This window comes from Aedes aegypti, chromosome 1 (assembly GCF_002204515.2).
Source record: "Aedes aegypti strain LVP_AGWG chromosome 1, AaegL5.0 Primary Assembly, whole genome shotgun sequence".
Taxonomy (NCBI): Eukaryota; Metazoa; Arthropoda; class Insecta; order Diptera; family Culicidae; genus Aedes; species Aedes aegypti.
Window position 1 is genome coordinate 305,385,098 of NC_035107.1, and position 27,680 is coordinate 305,412,777.

General features: G+C 37.8%; 1 protein-coding gene across 9 annotated transcripts in view; it reads right to left on the reverse strand.

Annotated features, from left to right (window-relative positions):
• Positions 1–27,680, reverse strand: part of LOC5576136 (DNA-binding protein RFX2) — a 169,618-nt gene that overhangs the window by 24,929 nt on the left and 117,009 nt on the right. For 8 of the 9 annotated variants that reach the window (XM_021838428.1, XM_021838427.1, XM_021838425.1 and 5 more), the window contains 2 exons: positions 12,994–13,336; positions 12,115–12,234 (listed from right to left, as the gene is read on the reverse strand). In XM_021838428.1, the coding sequence (XP_021694120.1) occupies positions 12,115–12,234; positions 12,994–13,336 (463 nt within the window). The remainder of the gene's footprint in view (positions 1–12,114; positions 12,235–12,993; positions 13,337–27,680) is intronic. The other variant, XM_021838426.1, reaches the window with a different exon arrangement.

The window sequence follows — 27,680 nt, forward strand, 5'->3', positions numbered from 1 at the left end:
CATACTTTACTTGATCAGTCACATTAATCTCAGTGCCAAAAAAAAGTAAAGGTCGAATTCCATCGCGGTTTCGTCTTTCCGTAAAAAGAACAATAGATGTTTTATTCGGGTTAACCGAAAGGCCATATTGGCGACACCAACTCTCGACTACCTGAAGAGCACTTTGCATCAGGTCGAATAGGGTGCTTATGCACATACCAACTATCAGAGCTAGATAGTCGTCGGCAAATCCATATGTTGCAAAACCGCTATTATTGAGTTGCCTCAATAGCGTATCTGCTACGAGATTCCACAAAAGTGGTGACAAGACTCCCTCTTGGGGGCATCCGCAAACACTCAATTTTCGAATCGCTGCTTGACGCAATATCGAGAAGAGATGTCGGTTTTTGAGCATTTGATGAATCCAATTGGTAATCATTGTAGGTAGCCCATGGTTTCGTGCTGCTTCCAATATGGCATCGAAAGACACGTTATCAAAGGCACCCTCAATATCCAAGAAAACACCCAAGCAGGATTGCTTCTGAGCGAATGCTTTCTCGATATCGTATACAACTTTGTGTAAAAGAGTCACAGTGGACTTTCCAGATTGGTAAGCATGTTGATTCACATGAAGAGGCATGTTTGCCAAATAAACATCACGGATGTGATGATCGGTGGCGTTGCCATAGTAATCTTCATGCAAGGGGAGTCTTGGCTGTGAGGGTACACAATCGAGAGGACTAACTATACGATCTACAATCTTAAAAGTTATATACCGTTTTGTCTTAAATTTCGAACAGACTCATTCCGAAAACTCGGTTTTTGTACGGCGATGTGGCTGAAATGTTTCGTTGAAATATGTCAGCAAATTAAAAGGAAATGACAGTCAATTGCAATTCAATTTTAACGTCTTCCAATTTATTTTATACCTCTGGAGTAGTGATAATTCTCTAGTTTGAGACCAGTAGAACTAGCTCAGATAAATTTATTTGCGAAATTATTCATTTGAATACAATTTATTCGTGCTGTTCGGAATTCAAATCATGGTGTTCGGAATATGAGACAGAAGTGTTCAGGCATTTGAATCAAAATGGTGTTCCATACTTTAACGTAAAAACAATACTAAATAAGCTAAAATAATCAATTTTATCGGCACACCCAACAGCTAACAGTTAGACTTAGTGAATAAATTGAAATTTTCACAATTATCAGCTAATTTATGCCTATCAGATGCATTTGAAGTCACTGTTGGCCTCAAGTGTTCGGAATATGAGTCAAAACGGTATACAGCCATCTCTCCCTTACTCAATATTGAAGGGACCATCGAGTTAGGGAGGTATCGAGTTACAGTACACAAAACCAATGCAACTGTGATCCAAGGGACCATCGAGTTGGCCATGAAAACCAACTTTTACTATGGTTCTCTAACTCGATATCGAGATACAGAATATCGAGTAAGGGAGATTTAACTGTACAAGGTTTAATCACAGCATGAGTTTATCATTATTTAAATTTATTGGCTTTTTCGGTGAATGCGATACTACATGCTCTGAGTACAAGGGAGTGACGAAAGCAATGAAAGTTGATCTATGCACGGTGTTTAAATTTAAATCGTATATCAGTGTCCAAATCATAAATATTGTGATATTTTGCAATGCAAAGCGTTAAAAGTATCGTTTATCTGAAGTATAGTGAAGTGGTTCAAGGTATAGGGTGTCCCAGAAAGAGTATGGGCACGACTTTGATAACGAGAATCACAATATTTTTTCAAACAAATAAATATTTTTATATTTTTGTATTTTTCTTTGGCGCACTTTAAATGCTGCCGCGATTCGTGCAAAACTGATAAGAGAAACTACTAGAATTGTAACACCATCAACAAACAGGTAGCAAAAAAATCGCTCAAAATTCAAAGTATGCTCTTAATACCCAAGTAAAAATGGTGCAAATGTCAGAACAGAAAAAAGCAGTTTTCTTTTGAAATCGGAAAATTGAAAAAATGAAAACACACAGCTCTTTTATTTTCCAACTGAAACAGCTGTGTGTTTTCATTTTCTTCGATTTTTCGGTTTGAAAGGCGAAAACTGTTTTTCCAGTTTTGACATTTACTCTATTTTCACTTGGGCCTTAATAAGTGCAAGAATAAAATGTGTGAGAATCAGTCTCGAAATAGCAGTATCAGGGTGTCCATTCAAAATCATTTTTCCAATTCCCGGATTTTTCCCGGGTGTCCAAGAAATTGAAAAACAGATAGCAAAAAAATCCTGCGTTTTGATATTTTTGTTTTTTTTTATACGATATGGACAAATTTGAAGGACATGATCTAATTTATTTATGAAATATTTTTAATACAATTTAAAAAAACGGTTTACATTTCAAAAGAGTTTTGGTCAAAAAGATTTAAAATATTTCTGCACATCTTCATCGATCCTCTCTTCCGCTAATAACTTTGCTAAATTAGATAAATCTGCAATATTTCTTATTAATGAAGAAGATATAGTGATTCTTCATCCTACGACAACACAATCAGTTTTCTGCAATAACGCAAAGAGAACAACGATGAAGAGAAATCGATGAATGCAGATAGGCCCCTTATGAAAAAAACAATGCTGATTTGTTGAAATATCTAAAACACCGTTACTCCCTGGAATTCGTAGGAAGTTCAGAGAAATTATGGAATAATATAAATGCCTACTTTGTGCATCTAAACTTCCACAGAAGGGCAAAGTTCAATAGCCAACCTATTACCTTCTAAAAATGCCTTAAGAATTATGCGTTAGACATGGCTGATGCCTGATTAGTGGAGAAATTATTGATCTGTGATGAATCTCATGTTGGATCCAAGAAAAGATCTTGTAAACAGAAACAATATTTCCAAATATATGTTCTCCTGTGAAGCTGGCTAAAACTTTTGACATGAATCCAAGATTGCATCTTCCAAGTAATCTCCGAAAGATTATCAAATTATCAATAATCTAGACAAATACTTAACAACAATCTTACCAAGAATACCTAAAGGACCTCTTTATTTATTTATTCATCAAAGAACTAGTCATGACATTTGTTTTGGATTATTGAAAGAATTCGCTGTCAATCTGCAGATATCTATACAAAATCTCGTCAGAGGCCTCATACACACTAAGCTCTTACGGTGAATTTCACCGTAATCTGAACAGCTGAACAGTTCGGTGAAATAAAACACCGTAACTTCGTCGGAATTTAACGGATTCCGGTGATTTTTTACCGAATACTGTAAAAATTTACCGTACTCCGTTAATTTATTTTACCGAACTGTTCAGCTGTTGAGATTTCACAGGAATCCGTAATATAATTTAAGTGTGTAAGAACCATCTAGGCCAGTGGTTCTCAACCTTTTTGGAGCTGTGACCCCTTTCAAGTTCTACAAATATCCCGCGGACCCCGGCAAACAAAAATTGTAGAAATCTTTTTTTAGTTAAATAAATGAAAAAATATTTGATTGGTTTTTAGTATAAGGTGAAATAAATGCAGATCAGAAAAGAAGATCAGATTCAATTAACTACACTTACAAAAACATATTCTTCCTCGTTTACCCAGCATATCTAAATAGATCTCACAAAGAATTTTTCTATGATCAATGACATTGAAAAAAAAAACTGTCATTGAACCAGTGATGAAGGTGGTGATCATGTCTGCTGAACCAGAACAAAAACAAGCAAAATACTCACGAATATGAGTGCTGTAATCTGTCGATGATAAATATTTCCGTGTACGTATTCGGAGCTGTTCGAAGTCAATTGGGCTTTTGGTAAAAAAGGCCTCTGAGTTTTCTTGACTTCAGGGGATTTTTATTACCAACTTGTAGTTTACTGTCGATTTGATGAATGTACACTTGATTTGTCTGTCAAAACCACAATATTATGCGTGGCGCGAAAAATTCTCGCACCGACGATCTTAAAAAACGCTTGTAGATCTCCGCATGCACTTCAAATCGTGTTAGTGTCTTCTGCGTGATCATACCTTGGACAATCAGGAATAATCGCGCAGAAGACACCAAAATGATTTGAAGTAGTTGCTGCAATCTACAACAATTTTAAGAGATCGCCGTCACGATAAATAATCGCGCAATGCAAATCTCACCTTGTTTAGTTGCACGCGAGTAAATGTTCACGAACATTTTTATATTTGTTCTGGTATGTTCTCCCGTGCAGGCGGGTGCAAACCTACTCTCATCAAGTTTGTTCGCGAGTCTGTCGTGTTTTGCGTTGGTTTACACGCGTAAGATGCTTCGTGATTTCCACCTTGGCAAGGAACCTAATTAGCGGTATATGGAAATCCTTCGAAAAATTATACATTTATCAATAAATATCCTTGACAGGGTCTCACAGAGATCACGTCTGCGTTCCATGTATAATATCGTCTATGGCCTTCTGTATGGATCTACAGTGAAAATAACAAGGAACTAGTGTCTAAGAAACATCTCTAAAGAATATTGCTAAAATCCTACAAAATTTCATGTAACTTTATAACAAAAAATTCGGCATGTCCCAAATTTGGGCCAATGAAAGACAAGACCTTCCTCTTTTATTTGCTGTCAAAATAAAAATAATCCATCTGGGGGTCTAGTGCAATTTTTTTTTTTGAAATTTTGTTGTTTGTAATATCATTTTAAATGCACCGTAAATTAATAAATTTTGGTGAGGTGAACTGTTTAAACGGATTTAGATGTAAATGTTGCAAAAATCCAGTGTCAATATTATGTAGATTATATACTAGACAGCCTAAAAAATTACAGGTCAACGCCGAAATTTAAATTTTTGAGTTGCCTCTCTTTTGCTTTCATCCATTGTTGAAATTTGCATTGCTTTTAAAACTAAGTATGTCAAACAACCTCTTTTTAATTTTTATTTGTAACTCAAGAGCAATATTCATCTTTCTGACTTGGTTTAGGAACAAGCGATCGAAAGACAAAAGGTCGAAAGGACAATAAGTCGAAATACAAAAAGAAGACAAGACAAATGGTCGAAAATGCAAAAGGTCATAAGGACCAAAGGTTGAAAGCGATTTGCATTATGGAAAATGAAATCATTCTTGAAAGAAGATTTTAGACCTTTTATCCCCTCTTTATTCCTCTTCGATCTTTTGCCCTTTCGACCTTATGTCATAGATTCTAGAAAATTGACAAGTTAACATTTGTGCCAATGACAGACGCAATATAACATTTCATAAACCCAATAAAGCAATCCATGAAACAGCTGCGATCAGCTTTTTTTTTGTTTACCATGTGCTTTTGACGTTTCGCGATCGGAGTGACTTTCGATTACAAAGGAAAATGTAAAGCTCCGATAACACTCGCATGATTTGTTTACTCTTTCATTTCGGTTGCATTCACACTTTCAGCTGTCAGTCCTATCACGAAAAGTCCTCATGGATAGCCTTATATTCCAACCTAATTGCAATAGCATTGCAATGTTGACACTATTGTCCATGTGTTTGTTGTGAGAATTGACGGAACATTGCTGTTGTTTGCGATGGTAAAACAAACAGAATTGCTGACAAATATTCTCAGATTAGCAGTCAGTCTAGGGCTGAAAATCTCGTAAAAAAAGATAAAACTACTAATAATAATGCTGACGAATATACACTTACTTTTTAAATTGATGGTAGAAAAAGTGCAAATGAATTCATACAAACATCGCAAAGGTTTTATTCATAACAAATCTACCTGTGAAAGATTGATGTGTGATCGTAACATTTTGCTTAGAGATCTCAATAAGTCCTGTAATGTTTAGTTTTAGCATAGTTTTATTAGAGTTGTACGAAATTTTATACTAATCCATAAAACAAATACATTCAATCAGCTTAGAAAATGTTACTCAGTATTTTTTTCGATTTTACTAGCTTAACCCCTCTACCGGCAGCTTCATTTTTTACCGCAAAATTCAAATTCAAATCGTTATAACTTTTTTGTTTTTCAATAGTTTTGCATTATTTTTTCACAAGCTCTCAAAAAACTCTTCTAGTTTTAGGATCTGTGTCGATATTGATCATTGGTCATCTGGTTTTGAAGATATTCCAAAATTCCTTGGGGGACCGATCCGTAACTAGAACCCCCCGTAAATTTCTCAGGCTACAGAATTCTAATCGTATTCGGATATTCACTATTCGGAATAATACATTAATGAGAGTATGTTGTGAAAAAATGAAACAATTTGGTGCAGCCGTTTCTAAGTAATGGCCATTTAGGTATCTGGAACCACGCTGGCCAAATAAAGATCTTAAAAACTTCAAAAAACATCCTATCGTTATTTTCAGATATCTCCAAGATTACTGAACCGATTTGAATGATTTTTTTCAGAAAAGCTCCTTATTACCTGGCATTATATAGCCCACATTTTATTTTTTTGATAAATTGGTCAAAAACAAAACGGCCGCCAAAGACATTTTATATGGAAAATGTCGGTCCCCCAAGGCACATCGGAATATCTTTTAAACCAGATAACCAATAATTAATATCGACACGGATTTCTAAACTAGAAATTTTTTTGAGAACTTGTGAAAAAATGGTGCAAAAATATTGAAAAACAAAAAAGTTATAACGATTTGAATATTTATTTTGCGGTAAAAAATGAAGCTGCCGGTAGAGGGGTTAACAACGAAATCATACGAAGCTTTAACAAATATATCGAGTGAATCGATTACACCAAAAAAGGTGAACTTTAGTGCATTCGGACTTGTTTGCTATATATATTCAGCAGATCTCAAGTAGGGTGCAGAGCTACTTGGGCACTTCCATGATTCACTTTGGCATGGGGGTTTTTTGTCGGCCGAATTGTCTGAAACTTTGCCATTAGAGGCACTTCAACGCGACACATCTTCTTCTTCTTCTTTCTGGCGTTACGTCCCCACTGGGACAGAGCCTGCTTCTCAGCTTAGTGTTCTTATGAGCACTTCCACAGTTATTAACTGAGAGCTTACTATGCTAATGACCATTTTTGCATTCGTATATCGTGTGGCAGGTACGAAGATACTCTATGCCCTGGGAAGTCGAGAAAATTTCCAACCCGAAAAGATTCTCGACCGGTGGGATTCGAACCCACGACCCTCAGCTTGGTCTTGCTGAATAGCTGCGCGTTTACCGCTACGGCTATCTGGGCCCCATCACATACCTACCTTGATGCCTTGATGGCTACAGCGTAGCATCACGCCATTGCCGGGCGTATTGTAGAGCTCCATCTTCGTCGGTCTTGGGCGAAACTTCTCCAGTTGCCCCGAACGTTTAGGGTCGCCAGGTCCTCTTCCACTGCGTACAGCCAGCGTATTCGTGGTCTTCCCCGAAGCCGCCGACCTCTACCTGGTTCCCTGCTGAATATTATTTTCGCAATTCTTTCTTCCGACATTCGCACTAAGTGACCAGCCCACTGAAGTCTGCCGTATTTTACACGATTGATAATATTCGCATCTTTGTACACTTCATACAACTCGTGATTCATGCGTCTGCGCCACACACCATTTTCGAGTTTCCCACCGAGTATTGTCCGCAGCACTTTACGCTCGAAAACACCGAGAGCTTTCCGGTCTGACTCTTTCAACGTCCACGCTTCGTGCCCGTAGAGAGCCACCGGAAGAATCAATGTTTTATACAGGGCGAATTTTGTTTCGGTTTGCAAGCTGCGGGACCTAAGCTGGTTACGTAGTCCGTAAAAGGCCCTATTCGCAGCCGCAACACGTCTTTTCACTTCGCGGGAAACGTCGTTGTCACATGTCACAAGTGTTCCAAGGTAAACAAATTCTTCAACAACTTCAAACACATCCCCATCAAACACTACCTCAGCACTTACACCACCATGCCTGACTCTATCTCTACCTGTAACCATGTACTTCGTCTTGGTAGAATTGATGGTCAGGCCTATCCTCGCTGTCTCCCTCTTCAGAGGCACGAAGGCCTCTTCCACTGACCTGCGATCGATTCCAATCAGGTCTATATCGTCCGCAAAGCCAAGGAGCATGTGCGACCTTGTGATAATAGTGCCATTTCTTTGCACGCCAGATCTCCTAATAACACCCTCAAGTGCAATGTTGAACAGTAAATTCGAAAGTGCGTCTCCCTGCTTCAATCCGTCTAACGTCACGAACGAGGTTGACACCTCGTCTGCGATCCGAACACTTGATTTCGAACCATCCAGCGTAGCACGTATCAGCCTAATTAGTTTCGCCGGAAAACCATTTTCAGACATTATCTGCCAAAGCTCATTTCTTTTCACTGAGTCGTACGCCGCCTTGAAATCAATAAACAGATGGTGAGTCTGCAAGTTATACTCCCGGAATTTGTCTAGGATCATTTGCAAGCTAAACATCTGGTCCGTTGTCGAACGGCCCTCACGAAAACCAGCTTGGTATTCGCCGACGAAGGACTCCTCGAGCGGTCTCAGTCTGTTAAACAGGATACGCGACAGAATTTTGTACGCCGAATTCAGCAGGGTAATTCCTCTGTAATTGGCACACTCCAGTCTGTGCCCTTTCTTGTAGATAGGGCGAATGAGGCCATCCAACCAGCCGGTGGGCAATTCTTCGTCCTCCCATACCTTCAGAAGTACTCGGTGGATCGACTGGTAAAGCTGCTCGCTTCCGTGCTTGAGAAGCTCGACCGGGATCTCGTCCTTCCCAGCAGCCTTACAGTTCTTCAGCTCGCTGATAGCCTTTTTAACCTCTCCTATGGTCCATCACATATTGTGGCCAAATATGAGCCCAGTAATTTTCGAAAAACCCCGCTGCAGAAGTGAATCAAAAGTGCCAAGAATAGGATCCGGCTCCCTACTATGTTTAGTATAGCTTTGTTGTGTTCAAAACTTATAAAAGCGCCAGCTCGAACGACTTTTGATGCTAATCTTCCATCAAACGACGTTCGAGTTGGCGCAATAATTGATTTAGAAGAGTCACAGCGATTCAAAATCATGAAGTTTGAGCTGTTGCATGCCTAGTTTTGGTGCTAAAACCTAGTGGTCCCATATTACGGGTTTTCCGGTGGTCATTTCGGTGCTCCAAAAGGACCAGAAAAACCATCAATTCATTCTTTTGGCAAAATACATTCAAACATGATAAATCGTTATGAGTTGGACACAATTTATTTGGTTTTTGGCATAAATCCGAGTAATTTCATCGAATTGTCCACATTGGCTACCTTCCGGGTCTCCAGGAACCGGTTCCGCATGGACCATATTGGACCGAGTTTTTCCAGAACCGGGTATGAATAACTGAATGATTTGAGAATCTCTATTTACAGTCCACGTAAATACCTATTCAAAAATTTGAGGACGCTTCAGATTACTTGTTTAGTTACGAAACTACAGGTTGCCAAAGTAAGGGTCTCTAAAGGGACTTTTTTTTTCAGATGTAGCAGGTTCCCGGTGGCCACAATGAGACAATTCCAAATCTCCGGATGGGTTTCCGAAAATCGACATGTGTTTCATTTCAGCCCAACAGAACTAAATTCAGTCAACACACTGATTTTTTCGAGCTGTTTGAATTCTCGGTTCGAAAACGACCCTAAGTCACAATTTGTAACTTTTATTTTATGGAAGCTCCCTAAGAGGACATACAACACTTTTGTTTCCGCAAAATGAAATTGAAAAATTGAATTTTGAAATGGGTCGAAAACGACCCAGGTCCTTACTTAGGTTCAGTTATATCCCAAACTCCGTAAAAAAATTGAAAAAAAAAAATTGTTCCAGACCCCCCCAACCGATTATTTTCGTTTTGGTTGCTAATGAAAGGGACAAATCATGGCTTTCTTGTGTGAACATTTCAGACATGCCGAATGTTTTGTTTTGAAATTGCTCTACGAAACACACCGTGTAAGCTCTTGCGAAAACTCCAACAAATAATGTCACGATCAATTTGATGGCCAGGGATTAGCGTTAAAGATTTCCCCAAAAATCGTCTTGAAAGGTTCCCGTGAAGATATTTTTGCCAGGCAATTTTTCGAAGATATTGTAAGGAATATAGCAAGCATCAACTTTGGCGGCTTCTGTGAATATTTCAAGACACTTTCTAATGGGTATCATAGCCCATTGTAAACCGTGGGATGAATTTCGCCTGGAACTGTCAGAAAAGCTGTTAGATAACCTTCAAGAATCTTCCCAAGAAGTACTGCTGCAGGAATATGTGAAAATCTCACAAGGAATCAAATTGAAATCCAGTTAACTGTATGTTGCAATAAGTGAAGAATTTTGAATTTCAAAAATTTCACCGATTGTTCGTCCCTACGATATTTTTTCAAAGATCTCGCTAAAAATCCACCGAGGAAAATCAAAAATATGTCAGTAATTTTCTGCGCATTTCTCAAGAAAATATCTTAGTGTAAATTTTCAATAAAACAATTTTAAATCATATAAAATTGTTTGTTTTTTTTTTTTTAAATTCACATTGAACTAATTTGATTTTTCTTAGGAAACTGCTATTTAAAAAATATGTATCAACATTTATGCTGTTTGAATGAACATTTACTATGTAGTTAGTGATTGAAATTTTGAGTAGAAAGGGCTCCTGTGAGAAAAAAAATCAACGGCTAATATTTAAAAAAATATATTTTATGTCAGAGGGAATTCTAAGAAATGAAAGCAAAATCAGCAAAGGACCTTTTCTAGAAAAAAAAATCAAATACTGGTCGAATATCGGTTCGATTTTCGTTAGGATTCCAGCAAAGATTTCATATAAAATTTGCCATGATTTCAAATGGAAATCGAACTCGCCAAGAACATTGTCAGAAATCCAGAAGTACCCCTCTACAAATGTTTCGAAGATCCTAATCGTTAAGTATCTCTCTATTGACTTGATCTCTCTATCACCTCACCAAAAAATAATCATAATGCGAAGTACGAATAACAGATGGTAGTTCACCTCTTGTTAAAAATTCTAGTTTTATTCCATAGTACTTAAAATTTCAATAAACCGGTAGACACTGTAAGTCGCAGACGAAATAGGCCTATCTGTCAAGATAAGCAACACATATTAGAGTTTAAAGCTATTTGCTCGCCTTACTAGTGATTTTAGTATTTTATTTTTTTTGCAAAAGTGAAGTGTTAAAGTTCAATTTGTAGTTTTAAACATACTCTAATAAACCCTCCCCTAAATTTAATATAAAAAGTGTAGTGAAACCGGTAGTCTTATGTTTGAAATACATGTTTTCCCGGGGTGTTCACCAAATTCCCGGGTATTTCCCGTATTTTTCCCGGTTTTCCCGGATGGATGGACACTCTGCAGTATAGTAAAGCCGTGCCCATACTTTCTGGGACACCCTATAGGTAGGTCGTCGTTCTTATCAATCTTGTAAGCTTTCCTGAGATGCTGTGCTCTAGCTAGTTATCCATGTTTTTCCATAGCTCTATGCAATCAATACTATTGTGTGTCACCCAAAAATCGATGAAAAGATTGGAGCTTGGAATTCGCGGCATTGTTGAAGGATTTACCGTACAGTTGAATTCTGGTTTTTCGCGAAGAAGTCGTTCATGAAATCAGATTTATAACATCATAAGAACTCGTTTACTAAACAGGTGATGGATGACGACCTCAATTAAAACTTCGTAAAGGGCATTCAGATTGGCGATCGCTCGGAATTTTTCATACTGCAACTTGTCGCCATTTTTTTAGATGGAGTATATTACCTTTTTCTTACGATTACAAGCTGCTTTATTATTCCTGAGCTCTTTATTGAAAGACATCCTTAATTTCCCCCAAAGTGAAGACTGGTTGGTTTCTATTGTCCATTGGACATTTGGTCTGTCACTACCTGCGCTTTTAGCACCATTCAGGTGCTATCGAATGACTGCTGCCAATTTTCGATCAGCTCCCAACAAAAATCAAATTAATATTGAGATAGTTATGCAAAATGTGACATTTTTCCGAATTTCAATTAGTTTGAAGAATACTTCTATCTCGTAATATATGCGCATCCAAGAATACATTTGGCTGAGAATGTGTATGCATGAATCATTACATCCAGTATTATAGCATCAGATTGTTGCAAATCGTCTATGAAACATCGTCTAGCAGTTCCACAATTTGACACCATTTCCAAAATAATCTAAGTGAATGTTAGTAATCACTAGTCTACATTTAGCACTATTCATTCTAAAGAAACAAAATTATTCTGCTTACCGTCGCTGGTGAAACTCGTGTCGCGTGGCTCAGACTCGGCGTCGGATCCACGTCCGGTGTGGGCGTCGTCGAGTTGGAATGGTGCGACACCTGGTGCGATTGTATGTAAGAAGCAACATCCTTTTTTCCCCACAGCCAGTGAGTTTGTTAGTGTCGGCAGAGTTAGAAGAAAAGCGAGAAAATGGAAATCGGTGTTAGTTTGAAGGGAAGAAAGCATTAGTCAGTTGAAATGCCCACAGATGATCCTCTTTAAGTACTCATTAAAGCAAATGTTAAAGCCATTATTCGTCCGATTGGTTATGATGGTTAAATTTGAATGGGAAATGTAAACCGAACTGGAATCAATCGAGGAAAAAATGTCATTTCAAACGATGGATGGCAGATCACTGAACAGAATGTGATTGAAACAACAGACAAATAAATAATAAAAAAATAAAGAGGATTCTCGGTTTCGGAAACCAATAATGAACTGAACTGAATATGAGTTAATTAAATGCAGGCGGTTCCTGTGGGATTTATTTTTTGTTGTCAAAACGGGTGGAATGGGAGTCCATTCGGCTGACGAGGAATGAGACATTTGGAAAACGCATTCGCATTTCATGGTGACGTGAAATTAATTGATACCGACAATGAAAAATTTAAGAGGAAAAAAAAAGAAAGCTCGAATCCAACCGAATAACACAAAAGCCCATCACCAATCATCGGCACTAACCGACAGAGATCGATAGCTTTCATCCGCCTGGATGAGCACAATAATTTGCGCACTCGGTGGCCAACCGTCGGATGGATGGCTTTTTCGGTGCGGTTCGGAAGCCCTAGGAGTGGCTTTTGCGGCTAACCGCAAAATAAACCCCCACCCAACCCCTGATGGTCTCTTACCGTCATGGCTTGCGGTGAATCGCGTTGGTGGGCTCCGTTGGTGGCCGCGGTCCCAAGCAGTGTGGCTTCATCCACCGGTACAATGTACTGCTGATTGGCGTTACCATTTCCTCCTCCGCCGTTACCACCTCCGGAAGTCCCATTCCCATTCGATCCACCGCCGGCACCGGTTCCACTCGACGAGTGTGAACTACCAGAGGAAGCACTGTAATTGCCAGTTCCGGTGCCGCCGGAACCGGTGTTTGCACTTCCACCGGCGGGATTTCCGCCGCTGCCGCCGGCTCCGTAGTACTGCTGCCCGCCGGACGAACTGTAATCACCGACCGCGTAGAGGGGGTAGCTCCTGAAACGGAAAAGGGAGTTTTGGGCACTTGTTAGATGCAATTTTAAATTTTGATGATAAATGTTATTTTAATGTTAAATCAAAGCTAACCGACCGCTTAGGGGCGATCCATTAATTACGTAAGACAATTTTAGCGGTTTTTAGAACCCCCCCTCCCCCCATAGTAAGATTTTTTGTATGAAAATTAAAAATAATTTGTATGGCGCGTAAGAAATCTCAAACCTCCCCTCCCCCCATAAACCCTTACCTAATTAATGGACGACCCCTTAGAGGGGATAGCTCCTGAAACAAAATTAGAGCTTGAGACATTCATTAGCTGAGAATTTATTTGTATTAATTTTTCGTTGAAAAATGTCTATCTTCGGTTTTCTTGAAATTCATTATGTGTTACAGAAAAAAAATTATATGAAGCAACTCTTTTATGCTAGGACCCTCTTGAAGGATTTACAAACTTCCCACGGACACTTAAACCGTTTATGAAAAGAAAGTTCATGAAAACTTCCCTAAGTTCTGAAGCAGCAGATATCTTTGGCTCACGCATCCAAACATCACGTCTGTATTCTTTCATAATGGCAGATTTCTGTTAAGATCAATTGAAGTCCACTAGTAGAATTCTACTAAATATGTTTTCCGATAAAAACCCTACAGAATTATGCAGTGGAGAATATTCCAAGATGAGACTCCAACAGCAATTTGTCAAATATAATTGCTATGACTGATTTCTTCAAGAACCATCCCTAAAGATTCTCATAGAATCTAGTCTTCGCCCTGTTCTAGTTTTTGCTCCCTTCGTACATTTATTCTGTGTTTATTAGTGCGATTTCTTAATGCGAAGATTGTTTTTTACCCTATCCAAGAGAATCGTTAAAGTTCATTTTTTTCAAGGCCGATCGGGAATTGAAACACTTAGCTTGATTGGAGAAATCGCAACCTCGCTCTTGACTACGTGTGGAAATGATTGAGGGGAACTCAATAATCAAGCGAGTATTCCCCATGTTTGCAGATGATCGCTGTTCAGGCAGACCAGACATGGTGATATTTTGGTCTCGTAAAAGTTGTTCAAGGACTCCAGAAATTAAGAGCTTTTCGTTGCAATTTGATAAACCGTCAAACGGGGTGACTTGCAACACATTGTAATTTACAACTAAATTTCACTATCAAACCCAATTTTTAAAAGAAAATACGTGTGACTCACAATTCAAGTAACGGCCACGACACGTATCGCTCTCTGTAACTATCATAACATGCTGCACATTATGAGAGACTGTTTATCGTATACTGCTACAACTTTGATCAGATTGGGGGTATAGTAGTGCAAGATAAAACCCCTCTAAACATGCTCCAAGCCTGGGGGACACTATTGTTATTGGAAGTTCGTGGATTGTTTATCGTGCCAGTAAAGAAAAACACCTATCCCCAACGATAAACAAGCGAGAAAAATGGATTTTATCATCGCTCTCTCTTTGGGGCTCTCGCTCGCTGCTTCCATTTATCAGACTTGTTACACCTTGCGATACAATGAAGATCGTGGAGCGCAACAGATGAGATGTTTGTCTTTGCTGGCTTTGATCGTGCTTCATACTCAAATGAGAGCGAATTCTGCAATGCCTGCAAATATGTTTATACAAAATGCTTTTGTGCTGGTTCGAATGCTTTAAATGCATGAATAACAATATTTAACAAGCGTTACTAATAGAAAATATCAACATTTTGTTGTCAAAAACTAAATTAGCATTGAGTGTTGCACAAGGACATTCTAAAAATTTCACCTTTTTGATGGCTTTTGATATGACAAAATATTTCGATTCAATCTTCTGTCATCTCATTCTGTGGGCTGGCCGGCCATTCAAAGTTCTACAAGGAATTTAGATTTTTAGATGACTTTTAGATCATGGTTTTGGTTGATTGAAGTTGAAAAGTGTTGCAAGTCAACCCGTTTGACGGTACAAATGTTTTATCAATTGTGTTAATTCCAATATTACAATATAGAATCTAAATATTTAGTTCTGAAAGCTTGAAGAGGTTTCCCTGAAAGCAATAAAAAGCATTAAGACCAGATGTCTTACTAAACAGCCATCAGATATCAGTCCAAAATCTAAAAGAAAATTCCGCCGATGGGTTGAGTGAGAACAGTGGAGAATTTTGACTTCCATATCCCTTCATCGAGGAACTTATCAAAATACCCAAGAAGCAGTCGAAAGCATTAAAATTAAGTTGAATATTTGTCAGGAATTTCCTCTAGGAACGATATATGTTTTGTTTCCAAATATATGAAAAAGGTAAGGTCAGGTAGGAATCATTTTTTTACAAAGCAAACAAGCTTAGCTAAAATAATAGATCTGTTGAAGAAAAGACAGCCTGTAAAGAGTTGAATTCGAGAAGGATTGTTTGGAAAGCAGCTTCATTATAATTGGTTGATAGACGCTTTAAAACCTATCGGATAATAACACTGAGATTTGTAAGTAGATATGCAGTAACATTTAGCTATAATATTCAAATAAATCTATTTAGTTTAAGCTGATCAACATAAAACGGACTTTCGATCTGCTATAAAAAATCAGTGTCGTGATTGAATCACTCCCAACACATCAACAATAAGAGATAACTTTTATTTATGAATAACAATTACGCTTGGTGACAATGGCTGCGCGGACCCCGTGGGAAGTCGTCTTGATCCCTAGGGGTCCGCGGACCACCGGTTGGGAAGCCCTGGTATAAAGTTCCACAAGAATGTTCAGACTGTTGTCAGAATGGCACTTTACACCTTTTTTTTCTCTTGACCTTCCGATTCTGGCGCGGTTAGCCATTAGGGAAGATAAGCTTATAAAAATTTCCCATATCTTCTTTGCAATCCAAATAGTGTTATGTTTTTAAATTTAATATTTTCGATGTTGAATTAAAGGCGGCCCAAAGACGAAGTAGGTTTGTACGGAAGTTACTTTGGAGAAGTTTTGAAAAATGTTCCAAATACGATGGTACTGTAATGTAAGTACAAAATTATCATTATTCTTCTTATAGGCATTAACGTCCCCAACTGGGACAGAGCCTGCTACTCAGCTTAGTGTTCTTATGAGCACTTCCACAATTATTAACTGAGAGCTTTCTTTGCCAACGTTGCCATTTTCGCATTCGTATATCGTGTGGCAGGTACGATTATACTCTATGCCCAGGGAAGTCAAGGAAATTTCCATTACGAAAAGATCCTAGACCGACCGGGAATCGAACCCAGACACCTTCAGCATGGCTTTGCTTAGTAGCCGCGGACTAAGGTAGGCCCAAACACAAAATTAAAATCATTCTTCAAACCATAATAAACGAAGTTGCTTAAGAGAGCCTTCTAAAATTCCGACGAATGAAGGAGAAGATATCTTATTAGTCTGATTAAACATAAATTTCTGTAAAAATTTCAATCAAAATGAACTAGTATCGGCAGCAACTTTCTTCATTAAGGCAGGGGGGTAGTTCGATCATTTATACTAGCATCAATATGGATATGCTGGTTTACCGGTGTTAGAAGCATCATTTTAGTTTTTTTTTTTTTTTGGTTTTCGTATTTTTGTACAAACTTTCATCGTCTTTGGGCCACCTTTAAACCTTTACCAAAATGAAAATTTGACAGGTGGTTTTATTTGAAAAACGAGAAAACGATTGAAAAACAGAATTCTGAAAAATTCCGTAGGTATATGAGAGAATGTACAAAAACTGGATTAATGCCTGATTTGAATAATGAAATTGTATTTTTTGGTGACAGTTCAATAAACCATGATTCTCTGAACTTTACTTTTTGAACATTGACGTTCAGCTAATTTTGACCAGTTATAAAATACTGGTTTCTCTCAGAATCATATGCGACGACAATATTGAGCGTGAACATAGATGACCGTACAATTCGAAGTTGCTACTCCGTGATTGACCAGAACAATCGAAGTTGCACAGAGATTAAATGAATGGGTCTTGGGATTAGTTTACCATTCTTCAATGTGCACAAATCGAGAGCTCGAATTTTAGAAATCAATAACGGCGCCCGCCACGTCCAACTGTTATTACTAGAGACCGAGTATTCCTCTGCATCTCCACAGTTGTCATGGAAAGGATATTGGTTTAGTGGGATAAGGTAAAGATCTGGGAGTCACCAGTGGTTGGTGATGCGATCCATGATGTAATCCCGCCTAATCGGATTCACGATATAATTCGATAATCGCGTTGTACGCCGAACAAGTGTTCATCACTCGCCCACGCAAGAGCAAGTGACGCGATCAATAGATCAAACACTACTAACGATCTGCGGCGCATTTTCATTACACAACTCGACCGACGCGCGACATGCTTGATCCTGCCCTTGTCGCCCACCCCGCAGGAGCAAGGTCGAAGGATCAAACAAAACTCAGAAGTCAAGGAAATGAGGCTGGGTTCTTCAACGACCTCTTCTACGGCTAGCTCGACCTGGAGCACTTCTACGGTCTCAAGATCGGCTGGAGTGGATCTACTTGGCTAATCAGACCTCCGATATGTGGGGGTGTAACTCAATAAACTAATGGGGTACAATTTCAACTTTTATTCCCTAAACTTTACAGTGCTTTGTGGGTGAGTGTGGTGTGTTGTACTTAGCGTTATTATTTAATACCGGCCGGTCTCTGCTGGCAACTTGGAGGATATGAAACAGCTCTGGAGTCGAAGAATAACGTGTTCTCTCGCTGGACCTATTTTGAGGGGGTGGGAAGGGTGGGTATGGGTTGGATCCCAGGCACGTCTGGATCTGCTTCTAGATCCAGACGCCTCCGTGGTTCGTCACTGGCTTCTACGCCGGAAAGGTGTCCGTACGACCGTAAATACGTAACGGAACTCCGGACTGTACTTTGCAAGTCCTGATTCGTATTTCTCCGTTTTTAAAAAACTTCTCCACTGTCCTTAAACTTCTTCATACATGCTTCACTTAAAACTTTCCTCCTTTAATAAACCTCAATGTTTTTAACAACTGGTTTGGCTGAGGTCCTCTTCATAAGTAGAACGAGTAATTTCCTTAGCGCCTACTGATCCCTCTATCGTTCAATAAGTCTTACTAACTCTCCTCTTTTCCCCTCATTTTCTCTCTCTCTTCCACTGAACTCTATCTGTCCTATTTCTTCCAGTCAGGGCTGTTACAAAAACTTCAAAATCGTATCCGCGAAAATCGCGACTTCTGAAATCTCATCCGCGCCTGGAAGCATTAACCCGCGCAACAAAATTGATTGCAATTGTCATTGAAATCCTCAATTATGATGAAAACGAACATTGTGCAGGGTGTCTACTCATTTGCAGAAATGAAATTCCCTTATATTCCCAGGTTTTAAAAATTTATTATTTGTTTTTAAAGATAGGAGTTGGGCATTAAGATACTTTAAAAATAAATTTTAAAGTATTTTTCATTAAAATAAAAAACAAAATATCAGTTTGTTCTAAATATGTAAACAACTTAAGAAAAAAATGTGATTTTGTTTCAGTTTTCACAAAAACCAAGAATGCTTATCAAAACTCAAAGTCAGACATGAAGAAAATACTCTATTCGAACTTAAGAGAAAATAGCCTTTCCCTTAAAATATAATTCAGATTTATGGACATCAGTGACGTACACAAAATGCAAATTTCTCTGGAGGGCGCTTGGTATTTTTTTCATTTATAATATCTAGGGGAAACTCTTTGAAGAAATTTGGACAGTATCTCTGAAGAAATTTATGTATGAATGATCGGAACAATAACTATAATAATTGTTGGTGTGGAGCCTCGAATGATGTTGTGAAAAATCCATTGAGATTTCGAAATTTTACATAAAAAAATGTTCGAGAAATGTTTGAACCTCAGCAATAATATGTTGATGAAATGCTGGGGAAATGCCGAGGGAAATTTCTGGAGAAACTCAATGAGTAGATATTTTTTGTAAAAGTGTCTCGATGGAAATTCGCGAAATCCACAAAATTTGACAATCAACGCGAGATTTAGGAAATCCCGCGAAAAGCAGCGAAATTTGATGAATCTGGAGAATTGAATGACAATCGCAGTAAATTCTGGTGACTTACTTATAAAAACGTTTAATTAATTTCGGAGGCATGGTTCAAAAATTTGTCATTTAATTTTAACTTGAACGTCGTTCTAGCTTTATTGTTTCATTTTAAATTTTTAAATCTACTAATAAAATTATCATCATAATTTGTGAAATAATAATTGTGATTAATGAAAAACTCGTTAATCAAGATAAAAAGTCTTTAAATGAGCACATTAAGTGACATTAACAGGTCTTTTTATTATCTTGAATAACGTGTTTTTAACATTATGCTAGTTTAACACGATGAAATATTTTAACTGAAACATGCTTTTTTTGTGCTAAAATCTACCAAAAAATATGGATCTGCGAAATTTTGGTTCATCGTCTGAAACACCCACGAAATTTCAAGAATTTTGCCGTTAATTCCCATTGTTCCTATCAGTGAAGAACACCAGGTCAATTTTATTGAGGAATTCTTGTAAAAAAAATAAGAGATTGAATCTAATAATGTCTGATGATTTTTTGGAGTAGTTCCTGAGAGTAATCATAGATGAATTTTCAAAATATTACTTATTATAATGCCTGCAATAAATAAAACAATCGGCGTAGGAATAGGGTAATGACTGTTTATTTTGTTCTTAAACGCTAACAGTTGGCGCCAGCAGCAAAAATTACAGACAACAACCTTTCGAACATTCAGTTTCTCATACCGGCCGCCGAGCGACGACACTGTTGTTTGTATGTCACCCACTGATCGCGCTAAGCTGGATTCTCAAATTTCTCAAACTTCCAACACAAGCGCATGGAAGAATGGTAGTCGGAGAACTGTCAAAACGAATGAAAAATAATGAAAATCGTAAATTACTTGCAATTAGGAAACTGGATCAAAACAATAATGATTAGAAATCAAGTGTAAAGTGAATACATAACTTTTTGTGTTTAGTTCATCTTCCGTGGTGCTTTCTTTGCTTCAGCATTTCGTTTTTACTACCATTGAAAAAGAGCCATCTATTGCCTTTTGAGTTTTGAATATCGCCCTATTGTTATAGGGTTTCCAGAATAAAAAAAAATAGTTGAACAACTTTTTTCCAAAAACTGAGAGAAACCAATCTTCTAGAAGTAACAACTGGAACAATTGATGAAAGATCCAGTGAAACAAAAAAATATCTAGAGGAAACCCTGGAATAATCACTAAGATTTATTCAGAATAATATCTGTGAAAATCACTGGAGGAAGTACGTTGGATTGTTACAGCGGTTTAGGTTTCTGAACCAAATTCTTAAGGCGAAGTAGGCCGTCATTGAAGTTTGTACGCGACGTTGGTGATTGTTGCTAATTCATCTCACGATTTCGAATCAAAGAAAATCAGTTGGTTTTGCACTGACACAGCTGAAAAAGTATCAGCATACTTTATGCATGTTAGCGCGTACAGTGATACATTTTCAAGTAAATATAAACTATCAAGACTGAGTTATATCACTTTGAAATGCAAGCTGAAAAGTCATCATTACTGCCAAAACGAATGACGGGCTACTTAGCCTTAAGAAACTCCTCTAAGCAACCCTTTAAAGTATTCCAGAAGGAATAACGGATGAAATCAATAGAATTTCTGAAAAAAAATATCTTTAGAGTAAAGTGGGGCAAAAGTTCGAGTGGGGCAAGAGTTTCTTTTTAAGATTTCTAGCTCAAATCAAATCAAAACTTAGAAATGTCATGGTGGTTCGAATGCTATTTAAGTAAGAGACTTTCACTCCAAATATCATAAAAATCGATTGAGATTTGGAAAAGTTATGGCTGTTTGATGTTTTTCGACGTAAATATTGTAATATTTGGTCAAACTTTCGATGCATGGAACCAAATGAAGATAAAATATTTTTCAATATTTTATGTAAGGGCGTTTCTAGGCCTATCATAAGGATGCTTTGACGTGGATTAGTTTTTCCATAAATAGTTGGAATCAATTTTTGGCCCATAGCGGGGCAAAAGTTCGAATCTGCGGGGCAAAAGTTCGACCCATGTATAAACCCACGGAAAATTTTTCAAATTTCCTGAAATCTACATATTATCTTCAAATTTAGCGAAATTTGCCTGATCGTGCGAAAAATGTCACAAAAATTTTACATTTCCCTTAGTTTTGCGAAAAACTGCTATTTTTTGGGTGTATTACAATTAACCCTGTTTTGGGCATTTTTTTATTAAAATTTAGTGTATATTTTTCGGCAAACATAAGTTTACGGCTGGTATAAAGTATGCCTGGCATAAAAGTATTGATATTTTGTGTTTTAGCCAACGAACTTTTGCCCCACACTAGATTCGAACTTTTGCCCCACCGGTGGGGCAAAAGTTCGAATAAGACAATCAATTTTGAAACTGTTATAACTAAAAATGGGTAAACATTTTGAAACAAGTTTGTTCAACAAAGTTATAGCCAATATGATAAAGGTTCGCTGTATGGTATTTGTTTTGTTGCATCTGCTATTATTTTCCTGGAAACTTTGATTATACCACTAAGGTCGAACTTTTGCCCCACCTTACTCTAGTAACTTGTGGAATAGTCGCGTAATAGTTTCTGAAGGCTTTTCTGGTGCCTCTAAAATTTTTCACCAGGATTCACTGCAGGCCGATAAGGGCAAAAGAGCGACTTTAGATTAACCCGTATAGGCCTGAGTGAAAGCAAAAATACTAAAACCCTCACCGATAAGCGAATTCTTAATGGATTCAAAAGATTTTTTGTCAGTATACTGGCACACATGTCTAGTTTCTAGAAATGGACAGAGAAACGCGGAAATATTCATGTGGCCGGAGCTATTCCGATGGGTAACTGGGTCAGGTCATGTGAACAGGGTACTGTGCGTTTGTGCCCCTGGAGGTAGGCAAATTACAAGTCACACATAATTTCCAGAATCGGCTATAATGTGGCCACTACATCACGGAATTTTAAGAAAATTGCTTCAGTATAAACATTTTAAGAAATGATTGAACTGGATAACTATGAGTCCTGCATTTGATTGATCTTACAAATGACCATTTTCGGGTCCCCGGGACGCCTCAAATTTACAATAAAGTGGCTAATTTGTATCTAAACATCTGTGACAAGCCTATGGGAACACATTTTAGTGCACAATAATGTTTGATTTATACTTTTCGAGAATTGATACTGTTTAGTATTCAACAAATCTACAGCCGGTTCTTTCGGGCATTAAGTCCGAAAGGCCACATCCGGTATATTTTAAACGGTGCAAAACTTTTCATTTATAAAGTTGAATATCAGATCTAAATGATCTACGCAAATTAAAATGATTGTCATTGCAAATAAATAAAGGTAACTTGGCATGTCCCAAAAAATATCCCTTTTTTATCCGACTTCACCCAGTGACCCACCGGAATAACTCCAGCCACAAGAATATTTCCGAGTTCCTCTGGCCACTTCTAGAAAAACGATATGTGGGCCAGTGAATTGACAACAAATCATTTCAATCCGTTAAGAATGCACTGAGCGGTGAGGGTTTCAATATTTTTGCTTTCTCTCAGGTCTATACGGGTTAAAATAGAGACTTTTTTCGAATCTGTTGTAATATTTGCTCTTTCCCTACAATGTATATTATTTCTGTAGAATAAATAAAAAACAATATTGTAAAATTAGCTTCCTTGTCTAAGCATGTTTTATTCTGTATAAATAAAAAAGACTAAAAATTATAATACCGAACATCGCAAGTAGCGTTTCGATAGCGGCGCAGCCGAAAAATTCATTGATTGTAAAGATTTTTTGTCAAAAAAAGGGAATATTCTACCATGTAATTCAAAATAATTCCCCTGATTGTGGCCGAAATTCCCTGAGAGTTCCATGTTTTTTCCAGGTTGAACAAAATTCCCTGATAATTCCAGGTTTTCCAGGTTTTTTCCAGGTAGTAGATACCCTGAAGAAGCTCATAAGAAATTCTCTCACGAATGCATCGGAAGGTTTACAAGGGGTTCCATTTTTTTCTAGTATTTTATTAATTTTTTTCTAGTCAAACAAACCTAGGGAGCCTTGCAGCAATTCCTAAAACTAAAGTGGGCCTCGTGGCCGTGCGGTTAGTGTCGTGAGGCATTTAAGCGCATCGTGTCATGGGATGTGAGTTCAATTCCCACTTTTGCCATTGAAACTTTTCGTCAGGAATGTTTCTCGGCTGTTCCACTGGAGCATGCTTATCCGTTATCTAGTGTTAATTTACAGTCTGTGCAGCTAAATGGCTGAAGACGGTGTCCGTGTCTTTTGAAGATTTTTGTAAAAGATTCAAGTTCTACTCATAAACTTTAGCGGAAACCCTAATGCTGAAGTAGACATTTAGAAATAATATTGTGCGACGAGCCATTTTTTTGTATACAAGTTTTTTTTTTAGATATTGAAGGATATATAACAGAATTAGAATATATAACAGAATCTTTCCTCGGATTGTTTAAAAATTATGCTCAAGATTAAAATCTAGTCCATGATTCTATTCGAAATGCTGTCAGAGGCTATGAAATAATAATGCCCAGTATTTAATAAGAATCCTACACAGAATTCCAAGATAGTGCGTCAATCCTGCGCAGGAGCTTGTGAGATTTGTTCCTGAAATGTTGACACACACTGCACAGTGGGACGGATTGGGGTTTTAGGAGGAAAGATGGAACTCACGCCTACAATTGCGATTTTACGTAAAAATGATGTTCTACAAAGTTGTTTCTATTATAAAATCAATTTTTTTGGTCGGAACGAAAATTAGGGTGGCCCTTTGTAAAAAAAGAAAACCATTAAAACTTTTTTGTTTTAAGGAATATTGATGTAGCTTGTTCTACAAAGTTAAAGATCAGAAAATTTTAAGCTGATTTGACTTAAAAAGGTTTTTCCTAGCTCAAAAATTGACCGTTTTAAAGCATTTTTCGCTATTGATGTAGGGTGGCCCTTCAAAAATAGGTTCTTGTGTTTATTTTTTTTATTTTAGATTTCTTAGCAAAGTTGTCTCCCTTCATCTTTAGAGCCGATTGAAACGCATATTTTGAGGCCTGTACAATTTTGTCGGTGAATAGTTTAAGGATTTGCCATGCTCTTTGGGAAACATTCTGATTGGAAGTAACGAATGCTTAAATGCCGCAAATCCGTTTACAAATAATTTGTCCACCGTAGGAGATATATCGTATCTAATACGGTATATTACTAGAGTACGATTTCTGGTTATGACGCTGACTTTCAAGCCTAGATTAAGGAGAACAACTATATACATTATTTGATCGTGGTAGATGAGGCTATAATTTAGAGACAGTCATGCTCATTGAACCTTAAAGTAAATTTGGGAGTTCTTTTAAAAATCTGTTATTAACGGTTATTAACATATGAACCAGTCATATCATTAGCAAACAGATCCGCCGAAGAATAATACGATTTTTATTCACATTTTTAAGCTGACAAACACTATCGTCATGCCCACACATGTTGTTGTTAAAAAATCTTTAACTTTTCATCAGAAAAAAATGTAGCGATATGCTTTTTTTTTGGCATCACGTTCCCACTGGAACAGATCATACTTCTCAGACTATTGTTGTTAGGAGCACTCCCAAAGTTATTAACTGAGAACTTTCTTTGACATATTTGTCATTTTGCATTCGTGTATCGCATGGATTTCTGTCGATGATACTTTATGTCCAAGTAACTACAGTCGAAGCTTGTTATAACGACATCGCAAGGGACCGTCGTTATAGAGAAAAGTCGCTATAGAGAATAGTTATAACATCAATATATATATTTCAACGGACCGAAAAATGTCGCTATAGAGAGCTTTGGTCACTATAAAAGTTGTCGTTATAACGAGCTTCGACTGTAAATAAAATTTTCATTGCAAAAGACTCTTGTATCTATTTGTTTCCATTAGCTATATCTTTTATGTTTTCGTTTCAATTAGCTCGAAAAGTGATGGGGAGACAACTTTGCTAACAAATCTAAAATTAAAAAAATAAAACACAAAAACCCATTTTTAATGGGCCACCCTACATCAATAGCAAAAAATGCTCTAAAACGGTCAATTTTTGAGCAAGGAAAAAACCTTTTTAGTCAAATCAGCTTGAAATTTGTAACAAATTTGTAGAACAAACTATATCAATATTTCTTCAAATAAAAAAGTTTTGATGGTTATTTTTTTTTACAAAGGGCCATCGTAATTTTCGTTCCGACCAAAAAAATTGTTTTTATAATAGGAACAACTTTGTAGAACACCATTTTTACGTAAAATCGCAATTGGAGGCGTGAGTTCCATCTTACCTCCTAAAACCCCAATCCGTCCCAGTGTGCACTGGTACTGCCCAGAATTATGTAGGACATCCAGCTCTCATCTTGCCCAATGTTTTATGACAATCCAAGGCATGTTTTCCCTGAAAACCATATTCAGGATTCTTTGAGAATGATACATAGCATAGCATAGCATAGACTGAGTCAAGTAAGGCTACTTGATGAGATTCATAAATTCATGAATAACGTGATTTTCTCGAAATTCAAGCCTACTACTATTACCATTCCCAGCACTGGTAACACTATTGTGCCTTAAGTAATTTTTGATGTGTGAATTTTCTAAATCTGTAGTGTCATCATAGGCTGTAAATGCGGGAAATTCAGCGGTAAATAGAACATTTTTCTACAGTAATTTTGCTGCCGTGAATCGCAAGTCAGTTCCATCTGTAAAAAGTAGGCATTGAGAAAAGGGGGTGTGAAGTTTCCAAACTCGTTTTCCATACGAATATTCAAAAAATTCCATAAAATTTCAACATGTTCAAATCATCATGATCAGTTGCTATCCATCTCCCAACCGTACATCACGCGTTCGATTCTTTTGTGCTCTTTCTTCGCTTCAATCATGCCGGTGACGAGGAAGAATTGTATTGTGCTAGACACATCTGTTCTTCCAAAGCGACCCAGTATTGCCGATCTAAAGCAGTTTCTCGATGGTGAACTAAAGTTGGACATGACGTTAGTGAAGAGCATCCAAACTCATAACGTCAAGAATGTGGTTTATTTGATTGTGCATTGTGAAGAAGTAGCTGCCAGGATTGCTACAAATCATCACATGAAGCACTACATGTCTTGCGACGGGAAGCGACAAACGATCCCATTGCCCATTTACATCGACAGTAGCGCTGTAGATGTCCGCCTTCATGATCTCCCGGAGGAGATCGACAACAACACTATCACCCGCCATATGCAGCAGTATGGTGAAGTGATTTCAATACGGAACGATGTCTGGAGAAGTTATTTTCCGGGCCTTAGCAACGGTATACGTGTGATACGAATGAAGCTGACTCAAGCCATCCCATCGTACATTACTATTTCCGAAGAAGTGACCTATGTTTCTCACTTCTCGCAATTGAAGACCTGCCGAAACTGTGGCCGTAAGGAGCATCCAAAACTAAGGTGCTCCGAAGCCGCCGCTCCTACATCATCAAATCCACAATCATTGAGTCCGATTAAACTAAACGAGCACCAAAACCAACCTGCACTTCTTGAGGAACAATGGCCATCTCTCTCCAAGCCGGAGACAATTGGTACAAACATCCCGAAAAAACAAACACACCACAAGCCGGAGCCAAAGCGTCAGCGTTCAATGGATTCGGACCAAGACACCGCAAACAACCGTATACCCAAGCGAGTAGCACCCCATGTATCTGTTTCAACTTCAAATGAAAGCGATAGCAGCGTAGTCGTTTCTGATGCCTCTCCTGCGCGGGCACGAAATGGGAGACGACGTGGTTCATTTTCGCACATCGATGACCCTGTTCTTCGTCAGCAATATATAGAAGAGGAAGCTCAGAGAATAGAAGAGTTATATAGGCAAGGTTATAGGATTTAATTATTATGTAATTAAATTATTATGAATATCGGCTCCGTTATGCCTAGTGCGCTTGAGCCTATAAAATAAATAAATAAGAAAAAAAAAAAATCATCATGATACTTTCACAATTTGCTTTACACAACGATATCTTTGTGAGAAGAATATAAAGATGATCAGAACACGCTTCATTTTTGTGTTACACGGTGTGAAAATCTGTAGTGGGACTGATATGCGGTTACTTTTCATTATGGGACAATTTGACTTTCTGTTTTTTTCAACTTTTTCCGAACAAATCTTATTATCTCATTAAGGCAGCTGAAGATGTGTTGAAAACTGAACTCAACTTAATTTTGACGAAAATGCAGATGGGGCTGACTTGCGACTCACGGCAGTTTGGGTTGCCCTTAGCAACGGGTGTTTTGCAATTTTCAAGGCTTTTGACTACAGCAGCGATGAGCGTGAGTTTCACTGGCTTCGCTGACTGTGA